General features: G+C 42.0%; 1 protein-coding gene and 1 long non-coding RNA gene across 3 annotated transcripts; both read right to left on the bottom strand.

Annotated features, from left to right (window-relative positions):
- Positions 1 to 293: 293 nt before the first annotated feature.
- Positions 294 to 6,411, bottom strand: C6H4orf36 (chromosome 6 C4orf36 homolog). 2 transcript variants are annotated; one of them, XM_043906247.1, is made up of 4 exons: positions 6,298 to 6,411; positions 5,102 to 5,239; positions 669 to 823; positions 294 to 436 (listed from the first exon to the last, which is right to left on the bottom strand). In XM_043906247.1, exons 2-4 carry the CDS (start codon positions 5,164 to 5,166, stop codon positions 303 to 305), a joined length of 354 nt encoding a protein of 117 aa, XP_043762182.1. In that variant the 5' UTR covers positions 5,167 to 5,239; positions 6,298 to 6,411; the 3' UTR covers positions 294 to 302. The 2 variants fall into 2 exon arrangements, with proteins under 2 accessions (XP_043762182.1, XP_043762181.1); XM_043906246.1 differs by lacking the exon at positions 6,298 to 6,411 and adding an exon at positions 5,673 to 5,842.
- Positions 6,412 to 7,645: 1,234 nt separating this feature from the next.
- LOC122696366 lies at positions 7,646 to 18,035 on the bottom strand. Its single transcript, XR_006341740.1, has 3 exons — positions 17,923 to 18,035; positions 14,854 to 14,947; positions 7,646 to 7,978 (listed from the first exon to the last, which is right to left on the bottom strand). It is a non-coding gene; the product is annotated as an uncharacterized LOC122696366 (long non-coding RNA).
- Positions 18,036 to 20,086: the final 2,051 nt, after the last annotated feature.

Here is a 20,086-nt window from a genome sequence, read left to right as displayed (position 1 = left end):
GTGCAATTTTACAAAAATCAAAATGAATAGCACAAGTGATTCAATGCCAGCAACATTTTCATCTACTTACACTGCTGTTGCCTGTGATACAATGGTACAAATACGTGGCTGGGACACAGATCTTTCAGAGCTGTCAGCTAAGAGCTGTCGGCTAAGAGCTGTCCGATAACCCACAGGAGCTGGTTCATCCACCAGGGGGCATTCAGGTGTATGCATCCGACTGCACACAGGGAAAGGTCAGAGTCCTTCATCCTCTTTGGATGCAAAAACCACAGAGAACAGATTCAACAGTGAGATGACAGTCACTTAGGTGGAAGAGGTCTTCTCAAACCAATTGGCCTTTCCCTTAGGGAAAACTGAATTTTCTTGACTTCATTTTCCTGACATTTCAGGTTATTCAAGCGCTTCATTTCATACTCCCTTTCACATCGGATGGCTGAAAAATAAAATACACGAAGCAATCCAACTGACATTTTTTACCAGGCATAGCTTGGTCCAAGATGAATATTTATCACACAGAAAAATCCACATTCTTGAATACTAAACAAGAAGACAGGGCTACATAGATAGGGAGCATGAGTGTGAATGAGCAGATTTAAACACATGTCTAATAATCAAAATAACACAAAAAATTTGCAATTTATTAAAGTTGTTCCTACAGAACTTACATTCTGCTGAAGGGAGCAGACCATCCTTAATGGTTTTACATTTTTTGAGGTGTACACAGCTACCAAATGCAATTTCTTCCAAGAAAGGCAACTTGATGTTGGCTAGTTTCGTGTACCACGTCTTTGTGAGTAGTGCAAGTTCCCAGGGTTCCTGTCTGGGGCAAAAATTAACTCATTCAATAAACATTTATTGAGATCGATAACAGGATATAGATAAGACATTTGGATTCTCAGTTCCATTTTCCACTAGAGATTTTGGTTTGCAGAGGAGTATTCAGGATTTTCCAGAGTTGCAAATCTAGCCAGGAGAAGGAGCCTTAAATCAACATCTTATAATCTTTCAATGTAGAAATATTAATACATTGAAAAATAACCATAAATTATAATGATAGGAACTTTAGCTCAAAAAACAGCCTCCATGAAGTCAATCCAATCTTTCCATGTCTTTAAAGAGGATGTAGTTAAAAACTGTAAGCTCCAAGTCTTTCTTGGTTGATCAAAAATATGACCACATTAGGGAAGGAACAAATGGAATATACTGAATATGGTGCTTGGCATACAGTAAAGCTTTGAGTGTGTGATCTGATTTTTTTTTATTTTTTAGAAATATGTATTTGTTTGGCTGTGCTGGATCTTAGTTGCAGCATGCAAACTCTTAGTTTTGGCATGTGGGATCTAGTTCTCTGACCAGGAATCAAATCCATACCCCCTGCATTGGGAGCATGGAGTCTTAGCCACTGGACTACCAGGGAAGTCCATGATCTGATTTTAATTTTTACAACACCCAGAGGTAAGACAAGGGAACAAAGACTCAGAAGTTAACTGAGAACCAGAGCTGAGATGTAACCCAGGTGTATTTAGAAGTATCAACAGAATCCTTAGAAAACAGGAGAAAGGAACGAAATCCCAAACTACAGGATTTAAAAATAATCACAATGAAATTTCAATGGATTGTTTCATGCATCCTACTTTGGAAGTTTTAAGTATCAGCTACGTTTCTCAGCTACAGTCAATGTGAATTCATATGTATGAGGAAAGGGGCAAGACCTGCTTTGGTATAGGTAGGAGAAATGAGCTTATTACATACATGCCATCTGTCTTCCTCCACCAACTTCCTTGTTACTTTATCATCTAACCTTAAGGAGTGACTTGAAGTCTGCAATTATTATAAATGCACTTGAACAAATACACAAAGATGTATTTACAAGAATCTTCAGTGAAGCATTGCTTATCCCAAAAACCTCACAAAGTAGTCTTAATGTCTACAAGAAGAGCCTGGCCAAACTGCAGTACACATATGTAATGAAAGAATGAGGTTTATCCTTATCTATGGATTTGGAAAGATGAGCAATCAGTTAATGTTTATCTAGCACCTACTACATGCTAGATACTCTTTTAATCAGTTTACATATATAAACACATTTAATTGCCACAGTAATCTATGAAGTAGGCAAGGTGCTATTATGCTTATTTTACAGGTTGGGAAGCAGGAGCAGAGAAAAATTTATTCAAGGTCACAAGGCTTGGGTTTGAAATTTTAATGCATGTACAAATATATCTATGTATACCTATATAGAAGTGTGTATATACATATATGTATGCACATATGCATAATACAGGTTTATATAAATGATGTGAATACAGGTGAGACACTGATGGCAATATGGACTAAAAGAATAAAAGTGTTCTAAAATCTAAGACGTAAATATCTAAAATCTACAATTTACTCAAGATCACAAGGCTTGGGTTTGAAATTTCAACTCAGAAAATCAGATTCTAGAATCTATGCTCTTAACCACTAGGCTACACAAGATAAAGTAGGGGAGGGAGTAAAGTTCAGTATAATCCCATGTGTAAAAATGTGTGTGTGTATACATATATGTATGTATGTGTATCACATACAAGAGACAGAAGTTGTAGGAAAACATAAAACATTTTACCTGAGTGGGATTGGGCAGGTAGTATAGGGATAGGAATGGAGATATGAGAAATAATATTTTTATTCTCCTTTCAAAGCATTTGAAAATAAAAATGTCAAATGGCTTTGATCTTCTAAAATTACTTAACCAAAAAAAGCCCAAAGTGAAAAACTGCCTGAGCAAATGAAAGAATCTGCCTGTAATACAGGAGACCCCAGTTCGATTCCTGGGTCAGGAAGATCCCCTGGAGAAGGGATAGGCTACACACTCCAATGTTCTTGGGCCTCCTGGTGGCTCAGATGGGAAAAAATTGGCATATAAAGCCAGGGAAGATCCCCTGGAGGAGTGCATGGAAACCCACTCCAGTATTCTTGCCTGGAGAATCCGCAAGGACAGAGGTGCCTTGGGAGGCTACAATCCATGGGGTCGCAAAGTTGGACACGACTGAGTGACAAAGAACACCATTGTATTCCTCTTAATTTAGTTGCTCTTATAAACAGAATGATATCAAATACTTTCTTGTGAGACTGACAGAGAAGACACTGGTTTTGCAGACACTATGCATGATATAAAATGCTATATAGCCAAAACCACAGTGAGTCGGACACAACTGAGCGACTGAACTGAACTGATTCATGATACAAAATGCTATATAGTCAAAACCACAGAAACAGTGCTTTAAATCATTCTCCAAATACAGGAATATCTTTGTTATAAAAATTATGCTTGCAACAATGACTGTAGTGGCTATTTGCCTATAGTTCAAGGTCTAAAGTCGTACTGAACTAACAGATCCAAGCAGAGTGCAATAATGAGTTTTTCCGTAACTCTAGTTTTATGACCCCGTGAAATGTCTCCATTTCCTTCTTAGAATATTGTCAAAAAGTAAAATTCAATTGACTCACAATGATAAATATGTCATAGATTGTGGCAGAGGGGTTAAAAAAACAAAAATTTAAAATAAGGTAGCACAACAGTACTACAGAGTGAAACTCTCATGTAGTAGCAACCCATGTTCACTATGGGTTTACTATTATTTCAGACAACATACAAGTACCTTACCTACATTACTGCATTTGTATTCCATACCATATGGGTTGGTATTGATCTGTCCATTTCACAGATGTGGAAGCCAAGGCACAGAGAAGTTAAGTAATTTACTCAAGGCAGCATGGGCAGCCAGGGGCAGAGCCAGGCTTTGAGCCCTGGTTTTCTTTATAGGGTTGGTTTTTTGTTTTTTGTGTTTTTTATGAGCAGAGTTCCTTTTGCTAACAGTGAGTCCTTGTTGGTTATCCATTTTAAATACAGCAGTGTATACATGAAGTATTTCCTAAAGTTCTTGACTATCCCTTCCCCCCTCAATTTCCCCACCCCAGCAACCATAAGTTCATTTTCTAAGTCTGTGAGTCTCTGTTTTGTAAGTAAGTTTATTTCTTTTTAGATTCCACGTATAGGGATAGTCATACACATTTCTCCTCTGTCTGACTTACTTCACTCAGCATGATACTCTCTAGATCCATCCATGGTGTTGCAAAAGGCATTATTTCAGTCTTTTTAATGGCTGAGTGTATATGGACCACATCTTCTTTATCCATTCCTCTTTCAGTGGATATTTAGATTGTTTCCATGTCTTGGCTATTGTAAACAGTGCTACAGTGAACACTGAAGTGCACGTATCCTTTCAGATCATGTTTTTCTCCAGCTGTATGCCCAGGAGTCAGACTGCAGGATTATATGGTAGCCCTATTTTTAGTTTTTTATGGAACCTTCATACTGTTCTCCACAGTGACTGTACCAATTTACATTTCTAGAGCCCAGTATTCTTGATTGGAAAGCCCATATTGTCCACTTGTGGTGGTGGTGGCGGTTTAGTCACCAGGTCGTGTCCAACTCTTGCGACCCCATGGACTGTAGCCTGCCAGGCTCCACTATCCATGGGATTCTCCAAGCAAGTATACTGGAGTGGGCTGCCATTTCCTTCTCCAGGGGAATCTTCCTAACCCAGGACTCGAACCCAGGTCTCCTGCACTACAGGCAGATTCTTTACTACCCACCAAATACACAGGATGCAAAACTGACTGTCTGTACCAGTTAATCAAATGTTCTGTTAAGATGTATCAGACACCAAGGCATTTTTAGTTAGATTTACACTATCTAAAGAGGTATTTCAAGGTTGTTGTCAGTAGTAGAAAATGTTGCTTTGGAGTAAGAAAACTCAGACTTCTATCCTTGTCACTTCCTTACTACATGACTGAGGGACTTTGATCATATTACCATTTGAAATTTGTTTTGTTGTAAAAAACCAAGTAAGAATACTTAACAATCCTTATAAAAGCATTTTCCTAAAAAAAAAAAAAAAAAGCATTTTCCTTTTAAAAAATCAGTATCCAGGCACCAGAAAATGCCTCATACAGTCCAGTATCTCAGGGGAACATAAGGATGTCCAGTACTTTTATTTAACAAGGACTCCCCCCCTCACCCTTGAGTCAGTGCTTACCTGATAAAAATACTTACACTTTATAACAATTGCAGCGCAAAAGCTTTTCTACTCCATTCTTTCTTTGCAAGCCATAAGCCATGGTGAATTATTACAGTCCAATTTCCTAATACAGGTGCCTGATGTAATGACTCAGATATTCTTGTTCACTTTGCCTGAAATGATTGCAACGCACCTAATTAAGATAAAATTTTCACTTGACTATTTTAATATCCAAATAATAAAAAAGATCCAGGGGAAAAAAAAAAAAAAGTCTGAAGCTAAGCACCTCCCTAACCGATGTTCATGAACTGAACCTCTATATTCTATTTTCCACGAACTCATTTTATCACTTCTTGCCATTAGGAGAAAATGAAAGGTAAACAGCATCAGCATTCTGGCCCCGTATTCTGTCCTTGCCTAAAGCCTGCCAAATGGGCTCAAAAAACCTCAACACCAAAACGTGTCTCAAACGTGACAGTGTTAAGCCACAAAACACGGGCGGGCACAGGGACTTTCCGTCCTCCATCCGCAAGCCCTCTTAAAGAATGCAGACCTTCGTCCCAGGTTTTCCCTTTTGCAAAAATCTGCGCTTAAAATATGACCCACTTCATGCACCACTCCCATGCCTCCTCCAGCTCAGGCTTCGGGATGGGTGTCCTCCCCGCTGGATGCGCAGATCCCGGGAGGACCCGGGTCCTCCCGAGCCCGGGCTGGGGAGGAGAGATGAAGAAGGGAGGGAAGAGGGGATAAAGAGGAGGGAAGAGAGGAGAGCGGGGAAGCGGGAAGGAAGATTGCGGGGAGGGGGCGGGGCTGACCCTCCGCGCGCCATCCCCATCCACGCCTAGCCCCGCCCCTCCTCCCACCCACGCCACACACGCGGCGGGCGCGGCCACTCCGCCTAGGCCTCGCGAGAGTGGTGCCCGCGAGAGGAAGTCGGCGCCCGATTACCCGCGCTGGGGTGTGGGAGGGTCGCGGGGCCCCCGTGGGTCGAGGGCCGAGCGCGCGCCCGTCTAGTCCCCCATGGCCGCGGGCACGGGCCTCCTTCCGCGCCTGGAGGTGCGGGCGGCCCCGCGTCAGGCCAGAGCCTCCATAAAGGGCTTTGTGGTGCCGGCCCCGCCCGCGAGAGGTCCCGTCGGGGCCCGGGGATCCGCGTCCCACAGCCGACGGCCGGCTCTTGCTTGACGGAACCCAGCCCACAGCGGACGAGAGCGCTTGTAAGCGAGGCCTTTACCTGAAGACGACGCTTCTGACCGGGAGGGGGTTGAGTGCAGCGACCTTGGTTTGGGGGCAGTACCCTTTTCATCTTGACAAGCTACTTCTGACACAGTGCTAAGTCCTGTACGACTCTTTGGGGCCCTGTGGACTGTAGCCCATGTGGCTCCTCTGTCCATGGGATTCTCCAGGCAGTAATACTGAAGTAGATTGCCATGCGATCCTCCAGGGGATCTTCTCAACCCAGAGATGGAACCAGCATCTCTTAAATCTCCTCATTGGGAAAAAGAAAAAATCTCCTTCATTGGCAAGCAGGTTCTTTATCACTAGGGCCACCTGGGAAGCCCACTTCTGGTACTAGCTCCTGCCTTAATTAGAACAGGCTGCTAGGGTTGACACATTGGTAGAGGACCAGGTTGTTAACTAAGGTCACACCCAGATGGGGCAAGGATAGACTACGTTAGAGTTGAAGTGGCCTTGGTTTCCTGGCCTGTTTTCTTTTTTATAGATGAACAAATCAAGAGGCAGGGAGAGGATGTGGTCACACTGAGAGAGATCATTCTGTGATTTCTCCATGTGGGAACCCTCATTTCTTTTATACATGCATAGATTGCTGACAGTTGTAATTATTTTCTGTGTGACTCACTTTGAACAAATATGGTGGAAGTTAGAGCATGACTTCTGAAACCAGGTCATAAAAGCTGTTGTGGCTTCCTTCTTGTGGTCTCTCTTGGATCACTAACCCTGGAAGAGGTCGGCTGCATGTTGGAAGGATGCCCAAGCCAACTTACGGAGAAATTCATATGCGGTAGGATGAAGGCCTCTAGCCAACAATTGGTGAGAAGCTGAGGCCTCTTGACACCAACCATGTGAGTAAACCATCTGGGAGCAGGTCCTCCAAGGCTCAGGCAGGCCTTCAGATGACTGTAGCCTCAGATCATGTCTTCACTGAAGTTTCATGGGAGAGCCTAAGCCAGAACCACTTCAAAGTCACTTCAGGATTCCTGGCCCTCAGAAAAAAATGAGATAATAAATCATCATTTTAAGCCACCAATCTTACGGATATCTGTTACAGAGCAATAGATAACGAATGTACCATTAAGTGTCTTAATGTAGAAGGAATATTTTGCAAAGAGGAAAATAGGCATATTTTTACAATTGAGGTTAATGATTTAATTAAAATGAACAGTAAAACACATTATGCTTAACTGACATTTACTGGGCAACTAATATTGCTAAATCTCTTTAGGACTACCATGGTGGTGGTTCTAGTTGCTAAGTCTTGTCAGACTCTTCTCTTGAGACCTCATGGATTGTAGCCCACCAGGTTCCTCTGTCCATGGAATTTTCCAGGCAGGAATACTGGAGTTGGTTGTCATTTCCTTCTCCAGAGGATCTTCCCAACCCAGGGATTGAACCCAGGTCTCTTGCATTGCAGGTGAATTCTTTACCAGCTGATCCACACAGGTATTGGATAAGCCTTCACTAATTTCAACTCCTCCAGAAAGTTGTTCCTTTTCATTTAAATTGGTTAAGGGAGCATTGCCGCCATCTAGTGATAAAATACAAGGAGGACTGTAAAGGAGACTAATCCTAACAGAGACTTCTGTGGTGGTGCAGTGGTTAAGACTCTGCATTTCCAATGCAGAGGGCACAGGGTTCAATCCATGGTTGGGGAACTAAGATCTCACTTGGTGTGCCTGAAAAAAATCATAACACAGAAACATTATTAGTGTGATAACATTGACTATGTTTTGGTTACTGTTCTAGGTACTTCACAGGTGTGTGCATGCATGCAAAGTCACTTCAGTCGTGTCTAACTCTTTTCGACCCTATGGACTGTAGCCCACCAGGCTCCTTTTTCCATGGGATTCTCCAGGCAAGAATACTGGAGTGTTAAAAAATTGTACTTCAAAAAAAAAGAAAAAAAAAAAAAGAATACTGGAGTGGATTGCCATGCCCTCCTCCAGGGAATCTTTCCAACCCAGGGATCAAACCAAAGTCTCTTAAGTCTCCTGCATTGGCAGACAGGTTCTTTACCGCTAGCACCACCTAGGAAGCACCAGGTACTTCATATACTTTATTTCAGTTAACTATCACAATAGATGCTATAGTTTAGTGATGTGATTTTCCAGCTATTGAGAAGATAAAACAGGTACCTGAAGCAGGTCACAGGGTTTGACCCAAGACTATCTGATTCTGGTTTTCTGCTCTCTCTACTACACTATACATTCTCCCAGGATTGTATCTAGGGCAAGGCTTCCCTGGTGGCTCAGATGGTAAAGAATCTGCCTGCAATGCGGGAGATGTGGGTTCGATCGCTAGGTCTGGAAGATCCCCTGGAGGAGGGAATGGCTACCCACTCCAGTATTCTTGCCTGGGAAATCCCATAGACAGAGGAGCCTCATGGGGGACAACAGCCCATGGGGGACTACAGCCCATGGGGTTGCAAAGAATCAGACACAACTGAGTGACTAACACTTTAGCGTGTATACTTGTAAATATTTTTGCAACTGCCCTTTTCGAAGACAGTTAATTTCTCATCATATATACAGTATATATATATATATCCCTGCTACTTTCAAGGAGCAATGTTTTGTTTCTTTTAACTTAATATGTAAATCACAGATGCAGCCTACACTTTTTTCATGCTACACCCAAAACTTCTCAAGGAATGATACCAATTCGAATGATAAAGTAATTCATCTGAAAAACTTTAAAATCACTAAAGAACTTAACAGCACTGAAAACCCTATATGTACTTCTGTACTTGCTCTTCAGTTGCTCAGTTGTGTTGGACTCCTTCGCAACACCACCAAGCTACTCTGTCCATGGGATTTTCTGGGCAAGAGTACTGGAGTGGGTTGCCATTTTCACCTCCAGGGGATCTTCCTGACCCAGGGATCGAACCCATTATCTCCTGCATTGCAGGTGGATTTTTTACTGCTGAGCCACCAGGGGAGCCTTCTGTACTAGCACCTTCCTAATTCTCTGTCTTCTCTATCCACTCCTTCCCACGTTTCCCTCTTTCTTCCTCCCCTGAAGTTTGTGTGTGCCCATAATTGAGATGCTCTTCTTCTGTTTGTTCTATCCCAGCACTCTCAGTGGCTGTACTCTCACTAATGTAATTATCACTTCTCTTTGGATAGGCCCCACATCTGATTCTTTAGCCAGCTTTGCCTTTTTCCTGAATTCGTATCCTGCATTTCCACTGGTTTGTGGGATCTTCCTACCTGAATATCCTGTCCAGTTGAAAATTTCAGCATATCCAAAATGTAATCCATCACCTACTCACTAAACCATCTCTTTTGCTTCTACTTCTAGGAATGGTGATGCCCTGTGAGTGTCCCATGAGTCACACTTAAAATATTGAGCCAATTTAAAGCATACTGTTGGGAAGCTACTCCACGGCAGCCAACATTCTTGGCCATCTTCCATGACATTGGGTCCTCACAGGTTAGGAGGGAAGAAGACAGTAGTTTCCCTAGTGCAGTATAGCAGGGAAAGAGTTTCCAGGGTTACAAAATGACTTGCTTACAGTTAAACGACTAGTAAGTTGCAGAGCCAGACTTAACCCAGGTCAGTTTCACTCCTGACCTCCTTCGAGTTCTCCAGGTCACCTGCCTTGACTGTGTCCCTTTGTCCATAAGATTTTCAATGCATGCTTACAACATTAACTACCCCCACTCTTTTTATTTGAGGTCAACGGATTATGTTTCTGTACCTTAAACACATAATTTTCTGACCGAAACAAAGAACAAGAGCCTCAACTAGGGTCCAGGCTTCTCTGCTCTGCTTAGAGGCAGAAGTTACAATTTCCTAGGTACCCAGTTCTCCTGTTCTTTAGGAGGCAAAACAGATCAGAATGCATTATCCTGATCCAAGACTGTGAGACATGATTCACAGACTAGGATTCTCCCCAGGACAAAATCTGGAGCCGCAGGGATCCCTGACTGGCTTTAGGAGGGCACCACAGACTGCACCAGCCATGTAGCTGCGGACACCAGGAGACCTCAGTGGCACTTGAATGCTTCCACTGCACAAGCATACGGCATTTGTTGTAGGAGCAGGAAGAAAGTCTTTCTTTACTCAGCATAATAAATAAGGTCTTTGGGCTGTTACAGGATCATCCTATTAAGTTCTAATTAAAAGGTTTATCTGCTTCAGTCCAATTGACATTGCAACTTTATGCTAATTTATAATGTCACTTTAAAAAAAGTAGGGGACTTCCCTGGTGGCACAGTGGATAAGAATCCACCTGCCAATGCAGGGGACACGAGTTCGATCCCTGGTCCAGAAAGATTCCACATGCTGCAGAGCAACTAAGCCCACATGCTGCAACTCCGGAAGCTGCCCAAGCTCTGGGACTCACAAGCTGCAACTGCTGAGCCTGTGTGCTGCAACTCCTGACGTCTGCGTGTCTAGAGTGTGTGCTCTGAAACGTGAGAAGCCACCGCAATGAGAACCCCATGAATCGCAAGGAAGAGTAATCCCTGCTCGCCACAACTAGAGAAAGCCTGCACGAGCAACAAAGACCCAGCACAACCAAAATAAATTAAAAAATTATTTTTAAAAAAGAACTTTGTCTTTAAAAAAAAAAAGGAAAGTAGAAGCAATCAGAAAATAACAGGTAAGATCTCTATTCATTAAATATTAAAGTGATTCATATTTGGTTGATTTTTCAAACATAAATCTGATCAATTGAGCTTTCCTGAGGAGGTGTGCTCTGATAGAAAGGGTCTAACTAGGAATCCAGAACACTTGGATTATAGACTTCATAAATATGAATGATTCTAAGCCTGTGTGTCATTTATGAAACTAAAAATCTCAGAAATATTTTTATGACTGATTCCATGAATTTGTCTAAATCCTTCACATACATGTTACAGTGCTAAATCCTTAATAACTTAGTAAAGGACAATAATGTACCTATTTTATATTTTGGTATATTTTTGTAAAGAATAAAAGGACATAAATTTTGCTTGTCCTAAAACTTTCGAAGATTTATATCCCCAGGTTTACCGTATCCATAAACTTTTTGATTCATTTCAGTGATTCATATTTCATTCTAAGTTCTAATTCAATTAAATTTAAGCCAATTTAACACATCTATTGAGCACTTTCTGTATGCATAGTTCTGTGATCGGCCCCTGCAGTCTAAACCATGTCCTCCCTTTCCTTCCTTCTCTAAATGTGTAAGAAAAGCTCTCTTTTCCCTTCAGGATTTAAGTTGATTATGGAACGTATACATTCTCAGCTTGGAGAAATATGGAAAAATTATTGCCTCTCTCTGTCAGCTGTGAAAGTTGTCTTGAAACAAGATTCCTTTTTTAGGCCAGAATCTAAAATTAGAATGCATATAAGCCCCCAAAAGCAATAAATATCAAATTACTTAAATTCTGGATTTAAAAAAAAAGATTATTTCAAAGCGTAGAATGTCTTACACTTGCTGAAGCACTGATTTCCTAATGTTAAACTGGTTTGTGAATATTGCTCTTTGATTTTTTGTTTTCCATTTGAACCACAAGATAAATTCTTTAAAAAAAAAAAAAAAACTTTAAGGGATAATTTACAAATATAATTGGATGTATTATATTTAAGGTGTACAAAGTGATGATTTTGATATGCATATACATTATAAAATGATTGCCAAGATAAAGATAATTAACATACCCATCACCTAACAGTTAACACAGTTAACTGTGTGTGTGACTGTGTGGTGAGAATGCTGAAGATCTAGTCAGCAACTTTCAAGTATACAATTCTGTATTACTAACTATAGCCACCAATTCTTATATTTTTTTATTGAAGTATAGTTAAATTACAATGTTGGGCTTGTTACTGCTGTCCAGCAAACAGATTCAGTTGTACATGCATATATATTTTTAAAAATACTCTTTTCCATTATAGTTTGTCATAAGATATTGAATACAGTTCTGTATGTTACACAGTAAGACCTTGAGGTTTATCCATTCTATACATAATAGCTTACATCTGCTAACCACAACCTCCCACTCCAACCACCTCCCCAGCCAACTTGAACCACCAGTCTGTTCTCTATGTCAGAAGTCACCAATTAATTCTTAATTGTTTCTCAGCTCCCATTTCTACTTTCAAGGTACCATCAGTAAATCAAAGGACACCCCCTGCAGCTCATTAGTAGGCATTGCAACCTAACATGCTTTTAATTTTTAAGGTTTATTTCATATATACAGTGTATTTGAGAAAGGAAGTAACAGAGGTAAAATAATGCTAGAACAAACTCAAATTTTATGCAAAAGTTAAGCAAATTCTATCAAACATATATAAGTAACTTTATAGTTTCCTCAAATACCTAAAATAAGTATTCTATTCTAAATCTCAGGAATTGGCAATGTTCAGAATAATACTTCTTATTCCAGGGAGTGCTTTATATTTTGTAAGTTGTGAGTCTTTCAAAGAAGACTTGAAACTCCATAGCAGAGTGACAATAACTTTATAGTAACTTTTATAAGAGCCAATGTTGACCTTAAAACTCTACCCAAAATCTATGTAGAGGCGGCAGAATTCTAAAATGGTCCCTGTAATGGGCTGAATTATATTCCTCCCAAATTTATATGTTGAAGTTCTAACACCTAGTACCTTAGAATGACTGTATTTAGAGAGAGGGCCTTTAAAAAGATGATTACAGTAAAATGTGATGTGGGTCACCCCTAATCCCATGTGACCAGTATCCTTATAAGAAGAGCATATGAGGACATAGACATGCACAGAGCCTGTGTGGACGCAGGGAGGAGAAGATGGCCACCTTTAAGCAAAGGAGAAAAAGCTCAGGAGGAAACCAACCCTGCTGATAGCTTGATCTCAGAATTCTAGCTTCTAGAAATGGCAAGAAAGTAAATTTCTGTTCCTTAAGCCACACAAGCTGTGATGCTTTATTATGGCAGACCTAGCAAACCCATACAGCTCCCAAAGTTCTCACCTACCTATGTACACACCCTCTATAAGCTTCTATGGAAGTCAGCTGTTATGTTGTGGCTAGAGCATGAGACTAGCCTCTCAGAGCCAAGAGCAACCACTGCTGACAGCCAGCAAGATAACAGGGACCCCAATCTTAAAACCGAAAGGAACTGAACTCTGCCAGCAGCTTGCAAGAGGCTCTCTGAATAGACAGTGTGCTCTGATAGAGTCTAGTCTATCAGATGAGAATGCAGCCCAGCTGACACCTCATTTCAGTCTTTTGAGGTTCTAAGCAGAGAACCAGCTGTACCAGGCCCAAACTTATGATTTGTGAGATGATAATTGAGTGGTCTTATAGACTGTTAAAAGTTTGTGGTACTGATTTACAGCATAGAAAACTAACATAGTATGAACACCCAAGAGTTGGGTGATCACTGTGTGTGATGCAAGGTCACTTACTTTATAATACCTCAAAGAAAACATAGTGCCCAGGAAGGTCTCCCTTTTTCCCATCGTGTCTTAATAGACACGATAATAAGTCCCTGAAAAGTGAAAGTGGAAGTCACTCAGTCGTGTCCGACTCTTTGTGACCGTGTCTTAATAGACACGATAATAAGTCCCTGAAAAGTGAAAGTGGAAGTCACTCAGTCGTGTCCGACTCTTTGTGACCCCATGGACTATACAGTCCATGGAATTCTCCAGGCCAGAATACTGCAGTGGGTAGCCTTTCCCTTCTCCAGGGGATCGTCCCAACCCAGGGATCAAACCCAGGTCTCCCACATTGCAGGGGGATTCTTTACCAGCTGAGCCACAAGGGAAGCCCTAAGTCCCTAGCATTTTTTTTTTTAATTTTTTTTTTCTCAGCTCATTTTATTGAACAACTGAGTGTATAAAAACCACATAGAGCACATTACTAGATAAAGTATTTTATTTTTCAAATACATAATGGATTCTTTACCCTCATTTCTTTTATCTTTTTATTAAGACTAAATACATATAAATATTAATAATTTCATCTTTTCTCAAATTAATGACAATGGTATAATTGTGATTATCTTTTAGCAACCAAAGTCTATTTCCAGAGGTTTGAACTTGATATGAGAAAAACACTGTATCAAGTCCATTGTACCTGATTTGGTGCTGCAGTTGAACTGGTGCAATGGTTTGCTCCAGGATCCAGAGGCTATTGTAAGCTTGAAAGCAAAGTGAAACGCTTAGGTTGACCTTGGCTGCTTAAGGATCCTCTGGATGGGGGTGAGGGGTGTCTGGTTCTGTTTTGCGCAGGACAGCTCGTCCTCAGGCTAAGCTGGAATCTCTGGGAACAGTGTGTGTATGTGTGTTAGTTGCTCAGTCGTGCCTGACTCTTCGCAATCTCATGGACTATAGCCCACCAGGCTTCTCTGTCCATGGGATTCTCTGGGCAAGAATACTGGAGTGACTTGCCATTTCCTTCTCCACCTAGTATTTTTTAATTAGAATTCTAAGTTGAAATTTCCCATTCCCTTTTCAAGTACTACACTGTTCATTCAGAATTAATAGTGGACAGTTTTCTTTTTTCTTTATGGCCATCCAAGATCTGCTCTGCTTCCTTTATTGAAGAGTGCCTGTGTGAGTTTTGAGGGAAAACAGGACTTACCTTGCACAACAAGACCAAACTCCTCTTGCTCTGGCCCCATTGGTTAGGACACCACCTCTCCTCCTGTTCTTGGCTCCCTCCTGGGTTTTGGAATCTAAAGCAGGTAATATATATAGATGTGGAACTTAATTTCCCTCCCTTTGAGTGTGGGCTAGACTGACTTACTCTCTTCTAACAAATAGAATAGAGAAGTGACTATGACTCGGAGACTCCATCATAAAGGGCACCGTGGCTACCTACATGTTCTTCCTCTCAGATCACTTGCTTTGGGGGAGGTCAGCCACCCTGTTGAGCAGTCCTATGAAGAGGCCATGGAGTGAAAAACAGGCCTCAAGTCAACAGCAATATGAGTGAGCCGTCTTAGAAGTGGATCCTCTGGCCCCAGTCAAGCTTTCCGATGACTACACCCCTTGCCGGCATCTTGACTGCAAATTCATGAAAGATCCCGGGCCAGAAACATCCAAATAAGTTGCTCTCAAATTCATGACCCACAGCAGCTGTCAGATCACATGTCTATTTAAAGCACTAAATTTGGAGTACCTTCTTACTCCAGTAGATAATTAACATAATGGACTAGACTAAATCTCTTACATGAAAAAGAAACACAGAAGGAAAGATCCAGGAATCAGGAGGAGTTAAGAGGAGAAAGAAGTAGAAAGAAGGTGTAGTGAGGAGAATTTCAAAGTTGTTCATTCTTTTGGAAAGACAGGATGAGATTAAAGCAACTGATATAGAAAGTGGGACTTGGGGGACAAAAAGATGTTAAAAGGTATACTTAGGAAACTTTTTGCCTGGCTATGTGGTATAAATCTCTCCCCTGTATCCCAGGAAAACCTTAAGTAAAGATCTCTATATTTTAAAATAATAAATAATCTTAACACTGCCCAGTGATTTAATGTGTCCCCATGCTCATGAACCACTTATTTAAGTCTACCCTAGTCATTTTCTCCTACATCCTCAACTCCCCAACTTTTCTTGTAACTCAGGTGGCCATAGTCAAAGCTCTGGCCAATGAGACAAAGAAGTAAGTGTGTTGGGAGATTCTGGGAAATAGTTTGTTTCCTGCTGAGGAGAGAAACACAATTTGCTAGCACTGCCCCTGACTTTCCTTCCTATCTTAAGTATCATGAAAGATTGTGTGAGGCCCACATCTTGTGCCAAGAAGAAGACAAGCCTAAAGATGGAAAGGTATCCAGCTGAGGGTGGCTAAGCATCAGAACAGAAAACTACTGGAATCCTGGAGCCAATGACCGAGTATCTACATCCAACCTGGATTGCCCCCTGCTCACCTTCTCCTAAGAAGAGAGGAATAACATTCTTTATTGCTTAAGCCAGACGTCGTGTCTGACTCTGCAACCCCGTGAACTGTGCCCATGGAATTCTCCAGGTCAGAATACTGGAGTGGTTAGACTTTCCCTTCTCCAGGGGATCTTCCCAACTCAGGGATCGAACACAGGTCTCCCTCATTGCAGGCAGATTCTTTACCAACTGGGCCACAAGGGAAGCCCAAGAATACTGGAGTGGGTAGCCTATCCCTTCTCCAGTGGATCTTCCTGACCCAGGAATCGAACCGGGATCTCCTGCACTGCAGGCAAATTGTTTACCAACTGAGCTACCAGGGAAGCCCCCAAGCCAGACAAGCTATGGTTTTCTGTTATACGTGGTAAAACCATTCCTGATACTGAGATGAATATTTGCTTATAGGTGGTGCCGCCATCAAGCGGTTCAACATAACATGTGTCCACATGAGACCAAATGAGTTCAAAATCACCTCCGACGGCAGTGAGGAGTCCTCCAGTTAGGAAGGTACCTCAGCACCTTAGTGTTCTATCCACAAAATGGATATAATTATATTTCTATCACACAACTGTCAGGGTCAGTAGTTGAGAACACATATTACTCAAAAGACTGCATAGCCCATATTATATAATAGGTATAAATTCTCATTATGTTGAGAGTTTAAAAAGCAAAAACTTAGTTTTCAAAATCTTGACAACCAAGAGAATTGTCACAAAATTTGAAGCTTATCAACTATCAATTTAGGGTCTACAGATAATCTGCTGCTGTAATTAGTAGATCTTGCAGAGATGTAGAGTAATTTGGTTCTTAAGTCTTCATTCAGTGAAGGAAATTTCCAACAAATACAAAAGCAAAGAGATTCATATACTGAACCTCCGTCTACCCATTATTTACCCAATGTAAGCAGCTATCAGGGCTTCCCAGGTGGCTCAGTCAGTAAAGAATCTGCCTACCAATGCAGGAGACACAGGTTTGATCCCTGGGTGGGGAAAATCCCCTGGAGAAGGAAATGGCAACCCACTCCAGTATTCTTGCCTGGAGAATTCCATGGACAGAGGAGCCTGGTGGGCTATATAGTTCATAGGGTCACAAACAGTCAGACACAACTGAGTGACTAACACACATACAAACAGCTGTCAATACATCTCTGGTCAGGTTTAACCTGTCATTCTCCCCATAAATGTTGTTGTTGTTTAATCGCTAAGTTGTGTCTGACTCTTGCGATGTCATGGACTGTAGCCCTGTATATATATCTCTAGAACTAACTGTGTGTGTGTGTGTGTGTGTGTGAGTCACTCAGTCACGTCTGACTCTTTGTGACCCCATGGACTGTAGCCCACCAGGCTCCTCTGTCCATAGAATTCTTCAGGCAAGAATACTGGAGTGGGCTGCCATTCCCTTCTCCATTCCCTTCTCCATTCCCAACCCAGGGATCGAACCTGAGTCTCCTTCACTGCAGGCAGATTCTTTACCATCTGAGCCACCCCATTTTTTTCACCTGCAAAAAGGAACAGATTAGCAGTCAGGATCCAATCTCTACGGTCACTGTGAGAAATAAATAGCAAAACAATGGTGAATAATAGCTGTAATGACTAAATCAGCCAAGCACTTCCCTAAGCACTTTTCCTGCAGTATCTTTAATCCTCAGCATTTGGCACATTCCCAGTGCTCAGCAAATGTTCCCTTCCAGACCCAGAAGCAGGCTTTATAGCGATAAAGATGACGGAGTGGCGGCCCTGGTTAGGAGAGGTCGGTGAGGAAAAGTAGTACCTTATGAGGCAGAGTCCTCCACAAAGCGGGGAGGGGAACAGGGGTGGCTCAAGAAAACCTTCCCAAATTTGCAGCTGAGTCCTGGAGCCTGGAGAGTGAAGAGTGGTGTGAAGAGATGGGAACCAGGTTAAGAGGAAATGAGGAGTCAGGAAGAGAGGAAAGTACCCTGAGGCCTCTCAGCCTCTGGAGCCGGCTCCCGATTCACACAGCACCTCCCAGCAGTTAGCAGTCTGCACATACCCTTGGGTTCTGAGCTGGTCCAGACCCAGGCTAGGAGGAGATGAGGTCAAGAGTCAAACCTACAGCCATCTCAGAATGATTGTTGTGTTCCACACAACCACAACATGCCCTTTGAAAATTATCATTTTATTTATTTTTGGTTGCTCTGGGTCTTCATTGCTGTCCAAGGGCTTTCTCTAGTTGCCATGAGCAGAGGTTACTCTATAGCTGCAGTACACAGGCTTCTCATTACATTGGCTTCCCTTGTTGTGGAGCTAGGAGATCGAACCTGTCTCTCCTGCATTGGCAGGCAGATTCTTACCCACTGCACCACCAGGGAAGTCCCATCACGCCCTTTACAAATGATCTGAATGAGAGTTATTTTTTACAAGACTGGCTTGTGACCCAGCTTTGGGAATGAGGGATACCATGGAGGGTGGGAGGCTGACCTGAGCTTGGCCCCAGAAAGACCACCACCCCCATTATCCAGGAAGGCAGTTCCCAGCACCCACTAAGCTTCTGAGGTTCCCATTGCTGTTTGACGGGCCTGCAGAGAATATCTGGTCTGCAAATCAGGGCTGGCTGGGATGGACCCATCAGCAATCCTGACCACCCCAGCAGTCCTGACCACTCCATCTGACCTTGAGAGCCCAACCATTTCCCAGGAAAGGCTCCAGTTAGCAATAAACTGGAAACAGAGTCTAAGAGTTAAGAAAGGATGAATCCAAAAAAAAAATAAAATAAAATAAAAAAAAAAGAAAGGATGAATCCAAAATCAATGTTTATTAGAGAGGAAGGCCTTCCCATGTTTCTGTTTCTCTCTTCAGAGGGCTTTGTGTCTAAACTGGGCTTTAAACTTGGTCTCACAATACTTCTCAAAGGGGGAATCTGTGAACCCAAAAGAATTAAGTGGAGAATTAATTTAACATGCATAGTCTCAGGCCTTGCTACCAAGCATTCAGATGCTCTGGGGGTTAGGAATCAAGAATTCACTTTTCAAAAATAAGTCCCCAGGTGATTCTCCTTTGGGTGCTTTTGGACATTTCTCCAAAACTGGCCTGAAGATCATTGTGTCAGATAAGCACCTGGTGTCTTGGGAAAAAGTACAAATTTTGTGGATATCCTGAATGTTCAATCTGCAGGGGCAGAGTTAGAGAGGGAAAGTGAGAAAGGAAACCCAGCCATCTGCATTTTAAAGAGGCTTCCCAGTTGAAGGTACACTGGCAGATTTTAAGAACCACCAGCTCAGGGAATAACAAAATGTTCTCTTAGAGGGGCCACGGGCTGGAAAACCTATTTCTGCTGAATCTTCTTAAGGCTACTCTGGGTGTATTTTCATAAAACCACAGCCCCAAGGTCCAAATAATGAATGAGAAAAAGACACGGTACTGAGAATAAGAATTAAGTAAACCAACAATGAAAGTGTTATTTGCTCAATCATGTCCAACTCTTTGTAACATCGTGAACTGAAACCTGCCAGGCTCCTCCATCCATGGAATTCTCCAGGCAAGAATACTGCTGTGGGTAGCCATTCCTTTCTCCAGGGGATCTTGCCAACCCAGGGATCCAACCTGGTCTCCTGCATTGCAGGCAGATTCTTTACCATCTGAGCCACCAGGGAAGCCCCAAAACCAAGAATGGTTCCACGTCAAAGATTTTTTTGTCCAGTTTCTCCAGCAGGAACACCACACTCTATTTGCCCTCTTATTCATCATACTTTGCCTGCAGAAGAAGTTTTCTTATATCAAGATGCTCAATAAATACCCATTGAGTTGAATGTATTCCCCTTTGGAGAGCAACACATTCAACAAGTGTTAGGTTTGCCAAAAAATTCATTTGAGTTTTTTGTACCAGTGTATGGAAAAACCCGAACAAGCTTTTCGGCTAACATAATACTATATTATTTAGTGCTGGTGTTTGGATAAGTTCACATGTGTACATGGGT

Source organism: Cervus elaphus, chromosome 6, assembly GCF_910594005.1.
Source record: "Cervus elaphus chromosome 6, mCerEla1.1, whole genome shotgun sequence".
Classification (NCBI taxonomy): Eukaryota; Metazoa; Chordata; class Mammalia; order Artiodactyla; family Cervidae; genus Cervus; species Cervus elaphus.
This window is presented reverse-complemented; position numbering and strand designations above follow the sequence as displayed.

Excerpts from the sequence above, each read along its gene's own strand:
- C6H4orf36 (XM_043906247.1), bottom strand. The coding sequence starts at position 5,166 with ATGGCTTATGGCTTGCAAAGAAAGAATGGAGTAGAAAAGCTTTTGCGC. Across the intron at positions 824-5,101 it reads CGCTGCAATTGTTATAAAGT|ACAGGAACCCTGGGAACTTG; the intron begins GTAAGTATTTTT and ends TTTTTGCCCCAG. Across the intron at positions 437-668 it reads TCTGCTCCCTTCAGCAGAAT|CCATCCGATGTGAAAGGGAG; the intron begins GTAAGTTCTGTA and ends TTTATTTTTCAG.